Here is a 21,650-nt window from a genome sequence, read left to right on the forward strand (position 1 = left end):
AATATTTTTGAGTGCAGGACTGAATACGACCAATGATTAAAAATGGCCCTTTAGCGGTTTAATAATGGAGCAGTAATGCCCAAAATACTGCAGGGCATTATAAAGGTCGTTTAAAACCCACATTAGGTATATGCAAATATTGGGATTCCGCTCTAATTTTCAGAGTCAATTTAAAGGTATTTCAATATTGACATCGTGTTGAGTATATTATAGGGATTCAACAGAGCCAGTAGGTGTCAGCTTGGCATATGTTGAGGATATTGGGCCATATGACATCAACAGTTCATGTCACTCCCTTGGCACATTTACACGTGTGAAAGATCCAATGGACCTTAAGGTTGCAGTGGTGTCAATCCACGCAGAAACCTCCAGTATCGCATCCGAGTCACCTCTTCTCTCCGGTACTCTTTGGCTAGTAATGTCAAATCTGGAATGGGAAAATCTCTTTTCAAAGCCCTCCTACCCAAATTTTCCTCACCATGGATGCATCCACCCTGCGATGGAAATCTCATGTAGATGGGCTCAGCACTTAGGGTCTGCCCAGGAACGTCTTTGTCAGATCAGTTTCCTGGAGCTCTGGGCGATCGGGTATGAGCTATGGGCTCACCAATTCTCCTCTTGATTCCAAAGAGGATCTGGTCACTCCTCCTCCTCCTCTGACTGTCCAAAAAAGTTGTCCTGTTCCAAGCCAACAACTAAGTGGCAATGTGGTATGTCAGCAAGCAGGTATGTATGGGATTGAAGCTCCTGTGCCAGGAAGCGGTCCAGTTTTGGTTATGAGCCATATCCCACGCGATGGTGCTCAGGGCTATGTACTTGGCAGGAATGGAGAATGTGATAGTGGATAGGCTGAGCCATGCCTTCAGATCCCACAAATGGTCTCTAGACCCAAGGGGGTCACAAATCGAATCTTCCACCTCTGGGGAATGCCGGATGTGGATCTCTTCGCAGTGCCTTCGAATAGGAAAGTTCCTCAGTTCTCCCTGTACAGGACACATGGCAAACCAACCTCAGATGCCCTCACCCGGCATTGGGGCATGGGTCTTCTGTACACATATCCTCCAGCTCCACTGGTAGTGAAGACTCTTGAAACTTATCAAGGACAACGGGACAATGATCCTCATAACCTCTCACTGACAGAGACAGGTCTGGTTTCCACTCCTGTGGGAATTGTCCAACAGGAAACTGATCAGTCTGGGGACTTCCCCAGATGTCATCACATAGGATCAAGGTAGTTTGCAATATCCCAACCTCCAGTCCCTGTCGCTCACAGCCTGGATGTTGAGAAGTTAATATTGCAACCACAAAGAAGGTGTGTCTCTGGTCCTGGTAGTTTCCAGAAAGCTTTCCATTAGAAAGTCTTGTGGAATGAAATGGAGGAGGTTTTCCATCTGATGTGAGAAGAAGGCCCTAGATCCTTTCTCCTGTTCCACATAGAAATTGCTTGACTACCTTCTACACCTATTGGAATCTGATAGTGTTCATCTAAGTGCAGTTGGCGCATATCACCATGGTGTAGTTGGAACGCCCACCTCTGTACAGCCTATAGTTGTACGGTTCATGTGGGGCCTACTTCAATTGAAGCCTCCCGCTGTGTCTTGGGAGCTGAACGTGGTGTTAGCTCAGCTGATGAAAGCTCTTTTTGAGCTGCTGCGCACCTGTGATCTGATGTACCTGACCTAGAAAATCATATTTTTGGTGGTGGTCACTTCAGCACGCAGGGTCAGTGAGCTCCAGGCCTTAGTAACTGATGGACTTCCATCTTAACCAGTCCAATTGTCCTGCCAACATTCTTTCCCAGGCCCCATTTGCACCAAGGCGAACAAGCCCTATGCAAATAAAAGCCGTAGACTTTTATCTGGAGCAGACAGTTCACCCAATTTTTTGTTTCTTTTGATAGGAATAAGTTGGGCATTGCCATTGCCAAACACACACTTTCCAGTTGATTAACAGACTGCATCTCCTCCTGTTATACTCATGCAGAACTGCATCTTGGGGGCCATGTCAGGGCTCACACTGTTCAAACCATAGCAGTAGAGCTGTGACATGGATTTCTTGCTACATATTCATATCACATTTTTGTTTGGATAGCAATGGCCGACGTGCAACAGGTTTGGTCAGTCTGTGCTTCAGAACTTGTTTTAGGTTTAGAACCCAACTCTGTCCCGCCTAGGGCCCGTTGTTTTTGTTCAGGCTCCCAACATATCTAGTTGTTGTGCACGTTGGCACTTATTGTGTTTTGTTGGTCCCCTTTTATGTTGGGGGACAGCCTGTAGCTAGGGATGCACCCATGTGTGAAGACTACCATCGAGCTTGTCCTCTGAGAAAGCAGAGTTGCTTACCTGTAACAAGTGTTTTCCAAGGATAAGCTGAATGTCAGTCCTCACGAAACCAGCCCACCACCCTGTGGAGTTGGGTTTCCACTATGTGGGTGGTTTCTTCATTATTTTATTTTTTTATTCTTGAATTCTATAGTATAAGACTGAAGGGGACCCAGCATGAATACATGGTATATTGCATGCATAAGTATTCCGGGTCACTCTTCATCCAATAATGTCACCCATGTGTGAGGACTGCCATCCTGCTGTCCTTGGAGAACACCTGTTACAGGTAAGCAACTCTGCTTTATCGGAACTAGAACTTTGGCCTGCAGCTTATTGGTCTCTTGATGCTTTGTAACATACATTCTAAAAGCTAGTCATAGTCTTAAGAGGATGCACATTCAGCATTTGCTTTACTGTTCTGAGTAAGAACATTTTTTTTTTCCAGAAACATACTGCTTTTGCGACTTTTTCCAGCGAAAATGTGGCTGCAAAGGTATGTATTGATTTCTTATGCATTGAGGAATTTGCACATGGATACTATAACAGTAGAACTGTGGAAACCCGGATATAGAGCATCTGCTGCTGAGTGTAGTTTTATGTACAGATATATTTTAACAAGTAATGATGGAAGTGCTGGAGTTTTAGCATATGAAGTAGGAGACTTGACACTCATTTACCGGACAGGACCAGCAATCATTCTGTAAGTGAATTAAATTTGTAAATGTGTAGGACATTTTAGAAAGAAGTTTTTCATTGCTGGAGATAGGTACCTCCCTTTTTTCACATCTTTTAAATAAATAATTTTCTTGCACATTTACCAATAGCACTCTGAGCAAGGTACACACAAAAAAAAACCCCCGAAAGCGTTTTTTTTTGTTTTTTTTGCATCCAGACAGATGAATTCAGAACCAGTGGGTTATGCACCTCTACCAGCAGGAGCAAAGCTGACATCACAGTATATATTCTCCTGCAGTGACATCAGCCTGCCAGCATTCTCAGTCTCCAGCAGATGGTGAACGTGCATCTCCCTACTGGGGATTGCTTTAAGTTTCAGAAGGAAATTTAATTTAGGGGATTGCCTTCCGATATCGCAGCTGAGCCTCCGGCCATTCCATCAGGCATGGAGGTGGTCATCCGGGATCCTCTGATCAACAGGACTTAAGCGTGCCGAAGCTGTGCGCCCCTTCTGACAATTTTCTCTCTTCGTCAGTATGGGGGGAAAAAAGAAAGGGGGAGCTCTTTTCAACTTCCCAAACAACTCCACCCATAACTGGACCTTTAGATCATCATTTTACAAGAACACTGTTCTCCCTAGGAGCGACTGAAGTGGAAGAAACTGGAATTTCAGGTGAGCTTTCTCTAAGTATGGGTGATAGGACTCCTCCCCCTGCACCTCATTTGGAGCCTCCTGGGGGTTTGTTATTATCTGGGACCTCTTCCAATGTAGGTTTAATGGACTTGGTGTCCCAACAGCCTTCTCAAGTTGACTGTCTTGTATCAACTTCTGCTAGCACTCCAGTTGCTCAGGGTCATGATTTGACTATCTTGACTAATGCTCATAAGCATCTGGAAAATGAAAATCTTGGATTAATAGTCCCAATTCCTAAACCCAGTAGTTCAGTCTTTAGAGGATGTTACATCTACCAGGTGATCCGGAAGAACCAGAGAATGTAACTTTAAGAGACATTTGGAGAGTGGTCTCATAGCCTGAGGCTGCTTTATCCCAACCTGTCTCTCAATTATGTGATTACTCTATAAAAGCCTCAAATAAGCTTTTGGACTTGGAACACCGAGTAGCTGCAACAAAGGAGGCAAATGGCAATCATTAACAAGACCACTAATAATATACAATCTGTTTTTGCTTTTTTTCTACATAATAGAATTGAGCAACTTGATAATGTTATGAGACATAAAAACTTAAGGTTTGTGAATTTTCTGTCAACAAGAATTGTCATCTATAGAGTTGTTTAGGAAATATACAAGTGAAGTTTTACAAATTGCTCATGATAACATTTAGATAACTTAATTTCTTTATTACCTCCTGGAATTTAAGCGTGTACTGGGCCCTGAGGGGGGCTTTGATAATTTAGTTTCAAATAATAGTCTTGATGTATCAGAATTTCTCCAGGACTCTCAGGACATTATGTCTAAAAGATCTACCTTGTTGGTTACTTTTGTAAAAGATATAGATAAGGATTTAATTTTTAAACAATATTTTAAAATTAAATCCATAGAATTTTGTGGTCGAAAGATTTTTTTTTTTTTATCCAGATGTCTCCCGTGAAACACAGTTTCATAGAAAATTATTTCTTTCTTATAAGCAGCGTACGACTTCTCTTGGTGCTACTTTTTTCCTTAAATTTCCTTCTTAGTAACTTACAAAGGGAAATTGTATGTGTTCCTTGATCCACCTTATTTGAAGACCTTTTTGAATGATAAATCTTCAGTGGTTACTACAGATCAAGTTACTTAGCTGGGTATAATAGTCATTGTATGTAATTTATAGCTGCAATGGTCAATGTTTTATTTTCCTTTTTATTACTTATTTTTTCCGTGGATAAGCAGGGCATTTAGCCATGCATACTGGGTGACGTCATCCGTGATGTCACGAAGGCGGAGTTTTCTCTCTAAGCTTGAAGAGCTTTGAAGTGCGCATGATCCGGACTTCCCACGCTCCTCGAGCTTCCCTCAGTTTTTGTTTTCCGCGGTAATGCACGACCGTGTGGAACTCTCTCTCTCTCTCTCTCTCTCTCTCTCTCTCTCTCATCACCTCAAAAAAAAAAACAAACAAACCTTAACTTCGAAGATAAGATGCCTAGAAGCCCTGGATTCAAATACTGCTCATGCAGTAAGATCATGTTGGTGACCGACAGGCATACTTATTGTTATTTATGCCTTTGTCCCTATCATGATCAGGCCGCATGCAGGGACTGTGGAAAAATGTCCCCGCAAGCCAGAAGACAGAGGGCAGAGAAAATGGAGAGGTTGAGGCATTCGTATGCCCCCTCTCCGGCGGGTAGAAGATCAACAAAATCCTCCCCGGGTAAGCAGAAACCCCATTCCGCGACTTCTCGACATGCGCATTCGGCTTCGGAGGGCCGTGTGCCGCAGACTACGTCGTCAACCATGCAGATTGCGTCGAGCACCGCTTCGATACGACGCATATGCTGACCCCATTGAAATCGTCAAAGGCTACGACGCATCTGATAAGGCTACGACACATCTCACTCATTAACCATAAGAAGACTACTCATACTCCTTCAGAGATCCCAAAGTCAATCCCTGGGCTGCCTGAAAAAACAAAAAAATTCATCATCAAAGACAACGCATGTTACACTGCAATCTGGAGCATCATCTTCAGCCAGATTTGCTCTGAAGCACTCTGCATCCCTACACGGAGATCACCACTCTCCTTCCTCTGTATTATCCAACCTTATAATTGATGAACCAGCTGGAAATTGGGACTCATCACTGGATATACTTTCTCAGCCTCAACATCCCAAAACGAGACCAACATCTCCATTACCAAAAACACCAGTCAAGCGTCTCAAAAAAATCTACAAGACCACCTGACCATCCTTCTCGCCCAATGGCTGAAGAAATGATGTCTCAAATCACTTCTCTATTACATAGTTTTTTCCAGGGGTTATCTCCGGATCCAAATATTCTTCCACAGGATCCTCAAGATCCTGCATCGCCGAATATTTCTCCTCCAAATCTACCGTCTCTGACACATTCCAATTCTTCTGTGTCATCCAAACACACCGTTTCTCCAGTTTTCTCTCCCCCATCATCTCCAGGGAGTTCAACAGGTATTCCTTCAGACCCTCCACAAGAGCTACCTCAGCCAACGTCACCTCCTGGAGATCTTACTTACGTTAAATTCTTGGAGAAGCTGGGTTTAGCTGTTAACATAGAGACTCAAAAAAAACAAAAAACTTCCAGACCCGAGATCGGAAGCAATGGGAACTCTGCAAATTGTAGAAGTTCCATCTGAGCCCACTGTTCTTCCTTCACATCAAATTCTAGAGGGCCTGATGGACAAGGCGTGGGATACCCCTCTCCTCCTCACCCCGGTTTCCAAAAAACTGGATTTAAAATATAGAATGCAAAAGACATCCTATTACTCGAATGTGCAAGTCCCTCACAATTCAATAGTAGTAGAATTGGCGATGAAAAGAGCCAAAAAGACCAGGCTTTACTCTTAACACACCTCCAGGAAAAGATAATAAACTGTTGGATGATTTTGCAAAAAAGATGTATCAAAATTCAATGCTGAATTCTTGCATTAATCACCATCAGTTTTATATCATCCAATATCTTTTCAACTGTACACAAAAACTACAGCCTTTACTACACACTGCACAAAGATACTCTTCCTTACCTCAGCCATTCCTAGATTTGCAGGAAGGTATACGTCATTTACTGCGCACTTCGTATGAAGCTTTTGCTAGTCTGTCCACAGTTGGCTTTTGAAGAGAATACTGGTAGACTGATGTCACTGCAGGAGTATATATACTGTTTTGTCAGCTTTGCTCAGTCTCCATCTGCTGGTAGAGGTGCATTACGCATTGGCTCTGAATTCATCTGTCTGGTTTAAAGGAAATTATCAGGTAAGTAGTAATTTCTTAATTTTCATAAGATAAAATATCAGTCAAAACCCCCTTTTAAACAATTTAAAAAATAACTCCAGTCTCCTAAATCAAACAATTTAAATAAAAAGAAAAACATAATTACAAGTAGAGTAAAGGAATAGCCTAGTGATTATATCAATGGGCTGTGAACCAGAGAAGTCAGGGTTCAAATCCCACTATCAGTGTTTGTGACTTTGAGCAAGTCACTTTACCCTTTTACCTCAGGTACAAACTTACCCATAGATTCATCAAAAAATTATAATTGTTGCATGGATAACACCATAATAAGAAAAAGTGACACGGCTATTACAATTTTAGCATGTGGTGCAGTAATTCTATCTTAGTGCTTTGCATAGGTAGTTTATCACAACATGCATTAAAGTTTTTGCGCCCCGCGATACTTGTACTTCACTACTTATGAAGTGCCCACACAGGCATTTCCTTACTTTTTGGGGGGAGAGAGAGACTCTTTATAAAGGCCTTCCTAGTAGTCAACTATTTATTTCACTATAGGAGGGCCAGCTAGTAACTCGACGTGAGGCTATGGTGGTGGTGTTGGGTTTTGTGGCCAGTTTTACATGCAGAGAGAGATGTACAAACAGCACTATAGACCTCAGTGAAGATTTGACGTCATTTGGAGTGAGGAAAGTCATACTAAGATGAGCTTATTTCAATGTTCTCTCGCCCTAGCTTGATAGTGCGAGAGAAAATTGTAGAAATCTCATCTTTGTGAGACTTTCCTCACTCCAAATGACGTCAAATCTTCACTGATGACTACTGTGCTGTTCATACATCTCACTCTGCAAAACCTACACATCACAAAGCCTCACCTCAAGTTACTAGCTGGCCCTCCTATAGCAGTATAACTAGTTTGACTACTATGAATGCTAGCGCAGAGTCTGTCTCTGTGCCTCTCTCTCCACTCGCGTAAGTTAGTAATGGAGGCTTACCTGCAAGTATGTCCTTATTTTGGAGACAGCAGATTTCATGCTGAATTGTTGATTGGATATCAAAATTGTGTGACTGGGACTTAAATGGGGCCGTAGTTCCAGGATAGTTCATTAAAATTTTGTTTTAGTAAACTAAATAATAGGAACCCCCTTCAATCTGTACCCACTTTGCTTCACTTACCATTAATATTGTATGATGCTCTGTTATGGTAAAATATTTAACACAGTAAATATGTTTGGATGGGCAACTGTTTTGAATTTATTTCTCCAAATATTTGTATGGTTGCTTGCCCTCAAGCTGTAAAATGTTCTGAATTTTTAAAATTCTAACAGTGTAGAGTTCTAGTTGTCTTATTTGCTTCTGGGGAAAGCTGGAGACTTTGTTGGTTGTGATATCTTTCAAAGATCAATAGGAGAGGCCTGTGCAGTGATGGAAGTTTATGTATTACTACAACATTTTTTATTGGCACTTTAAAAGTTATCACAGCCTGCAAAGAAAAACTGTACCACTGAGTGCCAGGTGTACAAAATTGAAGTTATCACATGCTTTTGACATAATTGTTGGATTGAATTTGAGAAAATGTTGAAAGTCAGGGACAATGACTTATGCCGCATTTTGCTTGCTTGGTAGGGTCTGAGAGTGTAAGATATAAGGATTGCTTTAAGATGATGATCAGTTGAAGCAGCAGTGCCTTCTAACTATCAAATCCCCTCTGAATTGACATGTTTATCCTGATCACAAAGTCACAAGAAAAGAAGTCCCTTTGGTCAGTCTGGTCATATATTTCAGTAAAAGTAATTTTGGATCCCCCCCAATTTATTCTGATCACTGATTTTGCATCAAAGCATTTCCAGTCCCTGTGCATCAGCACAGGAGGGAGTACAGCTGACACAAATGGAATTGTTTCAGCAGATTTAGAGGTGCTTAGTATCTCTTTCTGCCAACACCTAAACAGAATCTAGGTAGCACTGCTGCTTTAAAATATGTATGTCTAATGGTTTTAGTATATTATTTTATTTAATTTTCCTGTTTCTGTAATTGAAGGCACTGTCCAGATTACATCAGTTGAAACTCTTAGGTCACTCCTTAGTTGTTGAATTTGCAAAGGGACAAGATCATGTTCAATTACTAGATCAACCTACATATTCTGAGAAAAAGAAAAGGTATGTTGTGCTTCATGTTTGTTCTGAATAATCATTGTGCAAAGTTAATTTTGATTAAAAAAAGTGTTTGACTTGATTTAAATCTTAGAATACACAATTGAAATCTTCTGAAAGAGGTGGCACTACAGAATGTAGACACATTTCACGTATGTACTAGCCACATTGGCTCAGCACATTAGCATTGAAGTGTTGAATATATGCATAAAGACCACAAGGTTCATTTGCTCTGCCCATTTTGCCTATTTACATCAGACTTTATTAGATCTCTGGCTTTGTCCACCCTTTCCTTCCACCGAGGATTCTCTGTGCTTGCCCAGTGCTTTCTTGATTTCCACTACTGTTTTTGCCTCTCTGCTCTCCAGAGAAGCTGTTTGTGCATCCAACACCTTCCTATTTTGGGAAGAGGCAGCATGGTTATTGTAGTCATGCTCTAGCTTGCAGTCTCATGCTCAGTGCAGCCTTGACCAGAATTCTTTTTTGAACCACAGTATTCCACACACTTCTGCTGTGGTCCAAACATTTGGGAGTAGAGGAGTAGAAGTGGCTGTAGAGGGATGAGAAGAGTAGAAACACAGGTTGTACCAGTTTCTTGTTCTAGTTTTCAAGGGTTACCACTTGAGAACCAATAGTTATACCATGAATTTCTGGCACTATCATTTCAGTAGAGAAATTGCAGGGCCCATATCTTATGTTCCCTGCTTGCTTAGATGCACATTTAAAGACCCTGATTTGATTGCTGCACCCACCACTCGCTATGTGACAATGAACTTTATTTCTCTGTGTTCATTTCCAGACAAGAGTATTGCAAAATGTTAATAATTTTCTACAGTGCTATTTACCCTGATAAATAAATCTTAAACATATAAAACAATTTCTGAGTTTATTCTATTTGAAGGTCTCATACTAAAAAATCAATAGATTTGTTTGCATAAAACGTTTATCTGCTTTTAATTTATTGAAAAAGCTGTAACACGTTCTAACAAATGCTATAGTTTTACAGCTGTTAATGTGGAGGAGGTTAATTTCACCTTGGAATGGAAATGAATACTGGCTACTAATACTATTAAAAGAAATTTACATTGTAGAAAATTCAGGATTTTCTGGTGGTTAAATGCTGGATATATTCCATGTCCAGTGTTACAAGAAATTGAGCAATTGAGGACCACAAAGTTCATAAACAGATGTTCTGCCCACGTTCTTCCTTGAAATCTCCTGCCTTTTGCATAACATGAGGAGCCTGTTCTAATTTCCCTTATGTAATGCTAAAATTAAAGGCCAAACTGCTGAGAATACATTATTGCTTTGTAGTCTCCTATTTTTAATATGGCTCATTCATGAGCAGGTTGCGACTCTGGTGGGACAGTGAAAGCTGGTAGGGTACACATGTGGATGTCTTACTGGCTTTCAGACCCCTGTTCCCTGTATGTACCCAGATCAGTCCATACTCCTGGGTTTTTCCTCCCTTCCAAGCAGACAGAGAAAGTTTTACTGACGCTGTCACTTAAGCTGGTGTGCCACCTGCAGTCCGTCGGTATTTCTCTGTCTTCAGCAGATGGAAGTTGGTGCAGTCTGTAGGCAGTTTAAAAAAAAAAAAAAAAGGAAGATATTTATCTAGGGCTAGGTTTAGCCCTCCCTAAAGGTTGCTAGGTCCTGATGGGGCCATCCTTTCAGGTAAAGGAGCTGCCGTGAGAGGAGGGGGTGGGGGGGTTGGAAACCCCTGGGTTTGTTCAGATCCTTTGCCCGCGGAGGGAGAGAGATAACTGGTAGTTCCATTTCCCTCTCTTCCCTCCTTCAGGAGCACAGCTGGAGCCTGCAGCCGCAAGTATGCATCTTTAGATTAAAGTTAAAAACAAAAACAAAAAAACCTTGCGGTTTATTTTTGGTTTGGTTTGCCACTTATGCCAGTCGAGGTCTCTTCTTTTGCTGCGACATCCCACGTGTTTGTGGTCCCAAACAGTAGCAGCGTCTGCTTTGGGGTTGCAGCCTTAAAAGGAGGAGGACAGAAAAGGCTACTGATACTGTTTTGCCGCCATGCCTTGCGGCAGTCAATGTGTGGCTGTGCCTACGGAGGAGAAGGCAGCTCGGGGAGCAAACAGGTGACCATGGAGAGGCAACGATCTTATGCGGTAAATGCAGGAGGAGCACAGCAGCCTGATAAGTTTCCCGATTTTGGCGGGAACGGTGGCCATCTTGAATACCTTTGCTGCTGCGTCTGACGGGGCTTGCAAGGACTCTACCCTGCCCCCAACGCTATCGCCAGCTGATAGAAGGCCCTCACAGCCCCGGGGGTCCTGAGATCCTCTGTTGGGGTGGAGGAGGAGGGGGAGAACCTACTGGCGCAGGATCCAGAGGAGTCAGGGGAGTTTTCCCTAGAGTTCGTTTTGTTGATGCATAAGGTTTTCTTGGCCAGAAAGGCTGGCGGATCATCGCCACTCCAAGCCACTGGACCTGTCAGAACCCACTGGGGCTAAGAGGCCATGCTCATCTCGCTCTGGTGGGGCAACCAGAGTCTGGCGAGTGGTGGCTCTTCAGTTACCTCAGGGAAAAGCTGATTTTAGCTCAGAGAGCTCGGAGGCTGAAGATTCCCTGGTAGCAGATCTGTCTTGGGGAGTGGACCCTTTCGACGGTGCAGACCCTGAGGAGGTGCTCAAGCAATCTCTGTTGAGGGGGGATGATCCAAAGGTGGTTCGCCTTTTTCACCGGGAATAGCTGTGGCCCCTAATTTCTCTGTCTTCAGCAGATGGAAGTTGGTGAGCAGATGTTCTTAGTGAGCTGGGTATCAAGGAGCCCCAAGCAGAGTCAGACCGCAAAGGTGTGGACCCAGTTATGCAGGGCCTGAGGGGGTCGACAAAAACAGTTTCTTTTCCACAAGTTGATGAAGCAGTTGGTGTTTCGAGAATGGGAAACACCTGATAACGGGTTTAAAGGTTGTCAGAGCCATGGAGAAGTTGTATCCCTTGCCGGAAGACATGTTTGATATCTTGCGGCTACCAAAGGTGGATGCTTCAGTCTCGGCGATGACGAAGAAGACAACGATCCCGGTAGCCGCTTCGGCTGCGCTTAAGGATATGCAGGATAGGAAGTTAGAGGTGCATCTCAAGAAGATCTTTGAGGTGTCTGCATTAGGTATTCCCACTGCGGTGTGTAGCAGTTTTAGGCTCCGGGCTGGACTCTGCTGGGTTCAGCAATTGCAGTCTGACAAGTCTTTGTCTCCTGAGGACGCACAGCAGGCTGCAAGGCTTGAGGCTGTGGTGGCCTACAGGGCGGATGCCTAGTATGATCTCATCCGCACTTCTCATTCGGTGATGTCTGCGGTTTCTGCTAGGAGGCTATTGTGGTCAAGGAACTGGTCAGCAGATGTTTCGTCTAAGTCTCAACTGGGTTCGCTCCCATTCAGAAGAAAGCTTCTGGGAGAGACAAAAGGGCATAAGCTGCCAGAGGATAAACCGAAGCTTTGTAGAGGTTTCTTATTGAGACAGACTCGATCCTGGTCAGGCCGGTACCCCTGTCAGTCTCGTCCTTTGGGAGGAAGTCAGAGGCAGGAGTCCAGAAGGCAGCAATCTTGGAATCAGCCCTTTCGAGGCCGGAGGCCGGTCAGAAATGGTCCCGGTCAGGGAGCCCCTGGATCCAAGTCCTCCCAAAGAAGCCAGGTGGGCTTGCTCCTCTGTTCTAGGCATCGGAGGTCAGCTAACATCATTTCTCAAGGAGTGGGCCAAGATCACGTCTGATCAGTAGGTCCTAAGTGTGATAGAACAAGGTTACGCTTTACAATTTTCTCAGCCGTTAAAAGATTTGTTCATAAAGTCCCCTTGCACTTAAAAGCAAAAGAAGTGGGTGGTTCAAGAGGCAGTCTATTGTCTTCGTCTGTTGGGGGCTATAGTTCCAGTGCTGGTTGAGGAATGGGGATCTGGAAGGTATTCCATTTATTTTGTGGTCCCGAAGAAGGACGGCACTTTTTGTCCAATTCTGGATCTAAAAAAGGTAAATTTGACGCTCAGGGTTTTTCGTTTTCGGATGGAAAAGTTTTGAGGTCTGTGATTGCTGCTGTGTGCAAGGGAGAGTTTTTGGCATCCCTAGATCTGACCAAGGCCTGTCTCCACAGTCCTATTTGTCCAGACCATCAAAGGTTTCTCAGGTTCATGATCCTTGGGAATCACTTTCAGTTTGGCGCCCTACCGTTTGGGTTGGCAGCCTCTCAGAGGACCTTTACAAGGTGATTGGTAATGATTGCAGCAGTTCTCCAGCAAGAGGGCATCCTAGTCCCACCCATACCTGGACGACTGGTTGATTTGTGCAAAGTCTGAGGACCTTTGTTATCGGTCAGTGGTAAGGATGCTGTAGCTGTTACAGTCCCTGAGCTGGGTTGTGAATTTTCCCAAGAGCCAGCCGGTGCCGTTTCAAGCCTTGGCATTCCTTGGAGCTCGCTTCGACCCCAGGCTTGGGAGAGTTTTTCTCACAGAGGAACCAATTATCAAGATCCAGGAACAGGTTGGCAAGTTGCTAAACAGTGAGATTCCCAGAGTGTGGGATTATCTACAGGTTCTTGGACTTATAGCTTCCACCTTGGAGTTGGTTCCTTGGGCGTTCACTCATGTGTGGCCTATTCAATTTGCCTTGCTCTCCTGGTGGAAGCCAATCTCTGAGCAATTTCACTTGGCGCTGCCTCTTACCGAATGTACCAGGTCAGGCCGTGGAATGGCCTTGGAGGTTCTGAACTGGATAGTGGTCACCACTGATGCCAGCCTGTCCGGTTGGGGGGCTGTGTCAGACTCAAGTGGTGCAAAGATGCTGGTCTCTGAAGGAGATGACATGGTCCATAAACCATCTAGAGAGCAGTACGTCTACTGCTGCAGGCCTTTTTGCCTCTTGTCCAGGTCAAGCCAGAGTTCTATCAGCCTATGGGATTGCGGTGGCTTACATCAACCGACAGGGTGGAACCAAGAGCTGAGCAGTGTCACTGGAGGCCCAGGAGTTGATTCTCTGGGCAGAGCAACACCTGGAGATGCTGGCAGCTTCCCACATAGCAGGGTTGGACAATGTCCAGGTGGTTTTCCTCAGTCGCCAACAGTTGGATCCCGGGGAGTTGGAGTTGTCTGAGAAGGGCCCTGCTTCTTATTCATCACAGGTGGGGAGTACCACATATGGACCTCATGGCAACGTGCAAGAATGCCAAGGTCCTGAGATTTTTCAGTCGTAGGAGAGAGCACGGAGTGGAAGGAGTCAATGCCTTGGTCCTCCCATGGCTGCAGGGGATTCTGCTGTATGTCTTCCCACCGTGGCCACTACTGGGCAAAGTCTTGCGCAGGATACAACTGCATCTAGGGCAGGTAGTTCTAGTGGCTCCAGAATGTCCTCGCTGGCCGTTGGTCGCGGATTTAGTAAATCTCGCTGTGGACGGTCCGCTACATCTGTCTCCTGTCCCCAACCTGCTCCGTCAGGGTCCTATATATTTGGATCAAGCGACTCGCTTTTCTCTCGCGGCTTGGCTTTTGAGAGGAAACGCCTAACAGAGAAGGGGTGTCCAGAGGACTTTGTTGCCACTCTGCAAGCATGAAAGAAATTCACCTCCCTAGCATATGTTCGGGTGTGGAAGGTGTAGAGGTTGGTGCAAGGAGCATAGCGTGGATCCCTTTTAGGACATCGGTATAGTCCACATTTTGTCCTTTTTGCAGAAGGGTTTGGTAAAAGGTTACAAATCATTGAGAGTCCAGGTAGCCCACCTTAGGGTCCCTTGGGGGCAAGATGCATGGGGTTTGTCTCAGGCTGCGCATCCGGATGTGGTACGTTTTTTACGTGGAGTCAAGCATTTGCGTCTTCCGGTGCGGAAAGCGTTGTCCTCCATGGTGTTTAAACTTGGTGCTTTAAAGCATTACGTGGGACTTCGTTTGAGCTGCTATGCCGTGCATCTTGAAAGATCTTACTTTAAAAGTTGTTTTTCTGGTGGCAATTTGTTCGGCCAGGCAGATTTCGGAATTGTAAGCCCTTTCATGCAGAGAGCCTTTCTTGAGGTTTTCGGATACGAGGGTCTCGTTGAGAAAGATACCTTCCTTTCTTATGAAGGTTGTCTCCTCCTTTCGCTTGAATCAGTCAGTCAGTGGAGTTGCCGGCCTTTCCAAATTTGGATAGGTCGATGTCTTTGGACAAAGAATTAAGATGTCTTAATGTGAAGCAAGTGTTGTTACGCTATCTAGAGGTAACAAATAGTTTCAGGGTGTCTGATCATCTTTTCATTCTTTTCAGTGGTAAAAAGAAGGGACAGAAAGCTTCAAAAGCGACCATAGCACAGTGGTGAAGGAGGCCATAGTTTTGATGTACGTTTGCATGGGACGGTTGGTGCCTCAGGGTTTGAGAGCCCCTCAAGTCATTCCAGGTGGCATCCTAGGCTGAATGCCAGTTAGTGTCGCCACAAAATATTTGTAGGGCGGCTACTTGCAAGTCATTGGACGCTTTCTCTAGGCATTATTGTCTAGACGTTCATGCTCCAGAACCATGGGCTTTGGGGAAAGTGTACTTCAAGCAGGACTCTCGCAGTCCCACCCGGTTTAGGGAAGCTTTGGTATATCCCAGGATTCTGGACTGATCTGGGTACGTACAGGGAAAGGAAAATTTGATTCTTACCTGATAATTTTCATTCCTGTAGTACAACAGATCAGTCCAGAGTCCTACCCGGGTTTGGATAGTCCGCTCACTCTGTAGTTTTTGTATATATGCTGAAGGATTTTTCAGGTTTTTTTTTTTGTTTTTTTTTTGACTCAGGTGATGGTTGTATATTCTGACTTATATGGTCATAAGAGTCGTTTGGATTAAGTGGTTCATTCTCCTCCTGCTCGTTCGGGAGATGTTTGAAAGGTTTCGTTGAGTTTTTTGGGGGATACTTTTCCATCTTGGCTTGAGTACAGGTTAATACTGATGGACTGCAGGTGGCACACTAGCTTAAGTGACAGTGTCAGTAAAACTTCTCTGTCTCCATCTGCTAGAAGGGAGGTAAAACCCAGGAGTCTGGTCTGATGTGTGTACTAGAGGAAAATTAGCAGATAAGAACTAATTTTCCTATTTTCTCATGTACAAAGTATAGTGAATTGTTTATATATGAGGCATCACAAGTTTGGGTGGGTGGATTTTCAGAAGTGACGATGGGGAATCACATTTAAAAGTCTTGAAAATCACAAGGATTAGCTTTTATTTTTTTTTCTACTTTACAAACCTGGTCAGTTCCGGAGATTTTTAGGGAGTTCAAAGCCATTAATGCACTTAAAATATGGGTTTTAAGTTATATAATTGTCTGGGGTTTGTGTGTGTAATGTGATTTCACGCATTATTTTATGTGCACAAAAGAGACTTTCTGGGGAGTGCATTTGGGATTTACTTTTTACCTTTATTTATAGTTTCATATTACAAATTCAAGATACATCTGAACTAGAAAGAGAGCTGAACAATATCATACATAAAGAAAATTAAACTTAAAAAAAGAAATTGCAGCTTTAAATTCAGCCCTCAATATAATGTGGATTCAATTTCCAATCCAGTAAGAGAATAGCAAAAAGGCAGCATCCTCCTGGAGCTATCTATAAAGAGAACAAACCATTGATGAAGGACAAATAAGCAGTAACAGAAAAGAAAGCACAGATGTACTTTGTAATCACTTAAAAAAAAGAATTGATTGATTTCTCAAAGAACATAAGCGTTGCCTAAATATTTAAACACAGCACTTATAGGGGAATTTCAGAAAAAACAAAGCACAAGTATATTTTTGTATTTTAAAAAGTATGAAGCTATCTGTGGTCCAGCGTTTGTATGCATAAGGGGATATGTGCATGTAATGCTAGTATTTTATAAACTGTGAAGCAGGAGTACTTGCTCTGAAAATAGGTGCATAGGTTCGGGTATGCATTCATACAAGAAATTGCATATTTGCTCTACTCATTTTATAAACATACATGCGTGTATTTTATACACAAAATAGACACAGTGTGAATAAACACCCAGAGTTACACACAGGTATTTTATAAAGCATGCATGTATACCATTTTGAAAATACTTAACGTGAGTACTCTGATTCACCAGTTTGCCTATACCCCCACTAGTTCACCCAGTCCTTCTCCAGTTCTCCCAGACCTCGCACCCAAAAGCTGCAGGTAACCGAGAAATTCAGTTTCCCTTGCACAAGTCAATTAGTAGATTATAAAAACGTACAAATAAGTTTGGGAATGCATAGGTGTATATCGCTTACAAAATAGCAACTACCGCTCGTATTTCCGAGTCCCACCCTGGAATGCTTCCTAGACTGCCCCTTTTCTCCTCTAGTAAAATGTTTGTGTGAAACGTTTATAAAATAGCATATGCATGTGTACATGCTACTTACTTGCATCTGGAACCACTTTGAAAATTTGCCTTTAAGAGCATAAATTAATATATACATTTATGTAAAGGGTGTAACTTTGTGCAAGTTAGTGTGCTATTTTGGATAAATTTTAAAGCGAATGTATGCTCATAAGTTATGCCAGTTTTCTAAATGAACTTGTCCATTTTTTAGCTACATGTTGCTCAGTTTGCTATAAAATTATCCTATCTGTGTTTTTACCTAGTTCTAAGGAACCAGATGAAGAAGAAAGAGAAACAAAAGAACCACAGCGTCCAACTATAGAGAGTGGAATTGCTCCAAGTCATGGGTTAGTACTCTGCTTTCACAAAATTGTTTTTCCCTGATTATTATTTGAGTTCTTTTCGTTTGACACAGGCAGCATAACTTCTCCAGTTACATTGCACAAAAACTTCTTATGTTTGGTCATGTGATTTGGTGAGCCTAGTTAGATATGTCTCTTAAAGCTCTGGATGCCATCTCCTGGAAATTGAATGAAAATTGCACCATCCTGTGATCAAGACAACTGCTTTTTACAGCAGTGAGAGCAGCTTATGTCGATCGACAAGTATATACATAAATCACCAAGCATTGTGCCCTTGAAAAGGGGTAAGAAGGACAAAGAAAAAAACAAAACAAAACCATGTGTGGTATCTGACAAAATGGCCACTGAACAAAAGATATTAAACAGGCCATCATTGAATAATGAGACCTTAGCTGAGCTGACTGCAGCTGTGGTTGCCACTTTAGACTCTATCTCGGAGCAAATAGCGGACCTTAAAGCCATAATCTCAGTTTGGTCCGCGACTGGACAATGTAGAAGGAAGGGTGTCTGTGCTAGAGGACGACTTCAGTCACTCTCACTGTTAAGCTGATGGTGTTGGGGGAAAAAAAGGTGGCAGTGCAAAAAGACAATATAGAGGACCTTGAAAATCTGTCACAGAGAAACAATATCAGGCTAGTGGGCTTACCGGAAAATATAGAAGACCGCAACTTGCCAGGCTTCATAGAAAAGTGGCTGTCTAAGGCCCTAAATGTATCAGATTTTGTGGTGACTTAAAAATAGAGCACATCAGTTGGGCAATAAATGCAATAGAGAATATCGATCCCATATTACAATCACTAAAGTCTACAGTTTCGCTCACAAACGGCAAATTATGTAAGCCTATCAAAAATGCAGGAACTTGAAGTACTAAGAGCTGCAGATTCTCACATTTCAAAACTACTCAGCTAAAGTCTCATCACAAAGAATTTAGTCCTTTGTGTTCCATTCTGGTGCAAAAAGATTAAATTTGCTCTACAATACCTGGCACACTTTCACATATGGCATGCAGGAGCTTTACAATTGTTCAACAAGATGGAGGCAGCCAAGAAATTCATTGACAGTCTGCTGTAGAATGCTAAATGTGTGCCAGTTCAAATTTATCTAATTAAGTTTCAAAGCGGGATTACAATCTGAGTACACAGTGCGGTGAGTAAAAGTTGTTGCAGCGTTTAACAGCCGCAAGGCCCAGAACACTGACTGTGACATCAGAAATATGTGTGTTCCTGTAATCATTTATTTATGTTGTTCGGAGGAACATTAATTTGTACTTGATACTGACAATTATGAAAATTGTTTATGACCTTGTGCTGGAAGAGAGGAGCCACTAAAGTCAGGAGTAACTCAAGCGTTCCACAAATAATGCTGGTGGTTGGAGTAGAGGTGAACAGTTGCTTCAATCTGTTCGCTGGAATGCTGGCACTGTGGTCTGAGTCATAGAAATGATGGCAGAAAAAGACCATTTCCTAGCGTGTAGCAGATGGACTCAGGACCAATGGGTATAGTGTACTCCTGAAAGCAGTTGGAGACGGATCAGATTTCAATCTGACGTCAGCCCTAGTACATATACCCCTGCAGGAAGTGCAGCTCTTCAGTATTTTCTGTCTCATGGCAGTTAGGGACTCTATGCACACTCGCACAGAGTTAGAGTAATTTCACCTAAGTAAACCAAAAGAATAAGAAGAAATCTTACCTCTACAGACGAGCCCCGCTCTCCTGCGGTGACACCCATTGGGTCCCTCCCAGAGTTGAGAATTCCCGAGGTGATTTCCGCGATCCCTCGGAGGTAAGCCTCGGTCCGGCGGCCGCTCCTCAGCGGGGACCTAGCCCCCGACATCGGGTGAGGCTGAGAGGCAGCGGGTGCAACCTCGAGTGCGGCAGTGAAGGTATTTTCCCTCTTCTCCCACAGCTGGAGACCGCCCGGAACGAGACCGGGAAGCGCCAAGACAAGGTAAGGTAGAAATCTAAGTCTCCGGTCCCCGAAGGTTGAGGAGTCTCACAGGTCGCCAGCCGGGACCAGTGCCACCGGATTGATCTGCCCTAGCAGGGTTAGACCCCGGTTAGATCCGATGGTCCTTCCATGTGGAGACCCTCCGAGGTGGTCACCATATTGCCCACGTGGTCGCCGTCACCATTTTGATCTGTTCGCCGACCCGTGCGCACAGACGACGCGCGTAGCCACGTGCTTACTGTGCCGGGCATGCAACTCGATCTGTGCGCACAACTAACCTACGCGGATAACTCCGACACACCGGAGCGCACAACTGTATTTTACGCGCACAAGCCATTGCACCACCGGAAAAGAAACTCAAGACTCGGGGCCTTTGCCCAGCATGCCACATTAGAGCTGCACAGCATGAGGAGGCCACGGCCCTGTGTATACAGTGTGAAGAGGCCCTAGGGGATTCAACTCATGGCCCTCCCCAGCCAGTACCGGGTTCCAGCCTCTCGGACAGTACACTGGACCGAGCATTGCACAGCGGACCCCCCCTCAAATGGGACTCCCCAGGGACACTGCGCCCCTTAGTCTAGACCCAGCTTCTATCTCCTAGGTGGAATTCTTCAAAGGTCTGCATACCTTCGTCCACATGCAACTGGGGCCTCCAATAATTCGGCCACAAGCTCCGCCAAAGGACCTCAACATCCCGGGACCCTCTATGCCCAGGGAAGTGATCCCACCTTCGGGGACACGGACAACTCGGATGGAGGACTCTGTCCCCTGGAGGAAGGGGAACTCCCGGGGACAGAGCCCCACTGGACCATAAGATGCTTCTTCACCAGGGACGAGCTTCCAGATCTGGTCACGCACAGCTTAAAAGAGCTTGCTATCCCGGGCACAAGTGCCTCAGGGGAACCTAAGATGAACCCCCTACTAGAGGGACTCACTCAGACCTCCCGTCATTTCCCACTATTACAAGCTGTCCAGCAACTAATTGACCTGGAATGGGATGCCCCGGAAACTACGTTCAAAGGGGTGCATGCTCTGGCAGCCATGTACCCTCTGGACCCAGCCGCCAAAGATCTCCTGGCATATCCGAAAGCGGATGCCATGGTCTGAACGGTCTCAAAGCGCACTACTATCCTGGTGGAGGGAGGAGCAGCACTCAAGGATGCTGCTCCTCCCTCCACCAGGAATCTATCCTCCCTCCCTGGAATCTATCCTCAAACAGTCCTTTGACGTCTCCGCTATGTCTTTACAGATCGCGGCCTGCTGTGCCGTAGTGACACGTGCCTGCTTATCACAGACTAGGAATAACACTCCTGGGGAGGCCCTGGAACCATCAGTATCATTCCTCACGGATGCCGCTTCTGATCTGGTGCGCACCACAGCTAGAGGAGTATCATCCACCATGGCAGCCAGAAGACAACTCTGGCTCCGAAACTGGTCGGCCGACGCATCCTCCAAAACGAGACTCACAAGGATGCCTTTCAAGGGAACACTCCTGTTCGGAAGCGAAATAGAGAAACTAGCCAACAAATGGGGCAAGTCCCCACTGCCGTGGCTACCGGAGGACAGGAATAAGAGAAACCAGCGATCCTTCCCCCGAACTTCCAGGGGCAGAGGATCACAGCGCTTCAACCCATATAGAAGCACATATCAAGCGGCCCACCCTGTAGGCCGAAGCCAGTCCTTTCGGAACAAACAGAGCAAAAGGGGAGCCAGCTCGGGCCCAGGCCCCAGCCACACCCCACAATGAAAATCAGCCAACCCGTCCAAAGGAAGAAGCCATAGGGGGCAGACTTGCCCTATTCTATCAAAGATGGGTCGAGATAACTTCGGACAAGTGGGTCTTATCTATCATTCGAGAGGGATATTACATGGATTCCACCACCTCCCTCTGGACAAGTTTGTGGAATCCCCCTGCCACGGCCTTTCCAAGAGGATGGCAGTGGAAG

The 21,650-nt window shown here is 44.5% G+C and overlaps 1 protein-coding gene across 6 annotated transcripts in view; it reads left to right on the plus strand.

The window, feature by feature from the left end:
- RNPC3 (RNA binding region (RNP1, RRM) containing 3) overlaps positions 1–21,650 on the plus strand; it is a 143,135-nt gene that overhangs the window by 19,159 nt on the left and 102,326 nt on the right. For all 6 annotated transcript variants that reach the window (XR_003858896.1, XM_029617733.1, XM_029617731.1 and 3 more), the window contains exons 2-4: positions 2,770–2,817; positions 8,954–9,072; positions 17,658–17,741. Coding sequence is in view for 5 of the 6 variants with exons in the window: in XM_029617733.1 (XP_029473593.1) it covers positions 2,770–2,817; positions 8,954–9,072; positions 17,658–17,741 (251 nt within the window). In the remaining variant the exon portion in view is untranslated. The remainder of the gene's footprint in view (positions 1–2,769; positions 2,818–8,953; positions 9,073–17,657; positions 17,742–21,650) is intronic.

This window comes from Rhinatrema bivittatum, chromosome 10 (assembly GCF_901001135.1).
Source record: "Rhinatrema bivittatum chromosome 10, aRhiBiv1.1, whole genome shotgun sequence".
NCBI lineage: Eukaryota > Metazoa > Chordata > Amphibia > Gymnophiona > Rhinatrematidae > Rhinatrema > Rhinatrema bivittatum.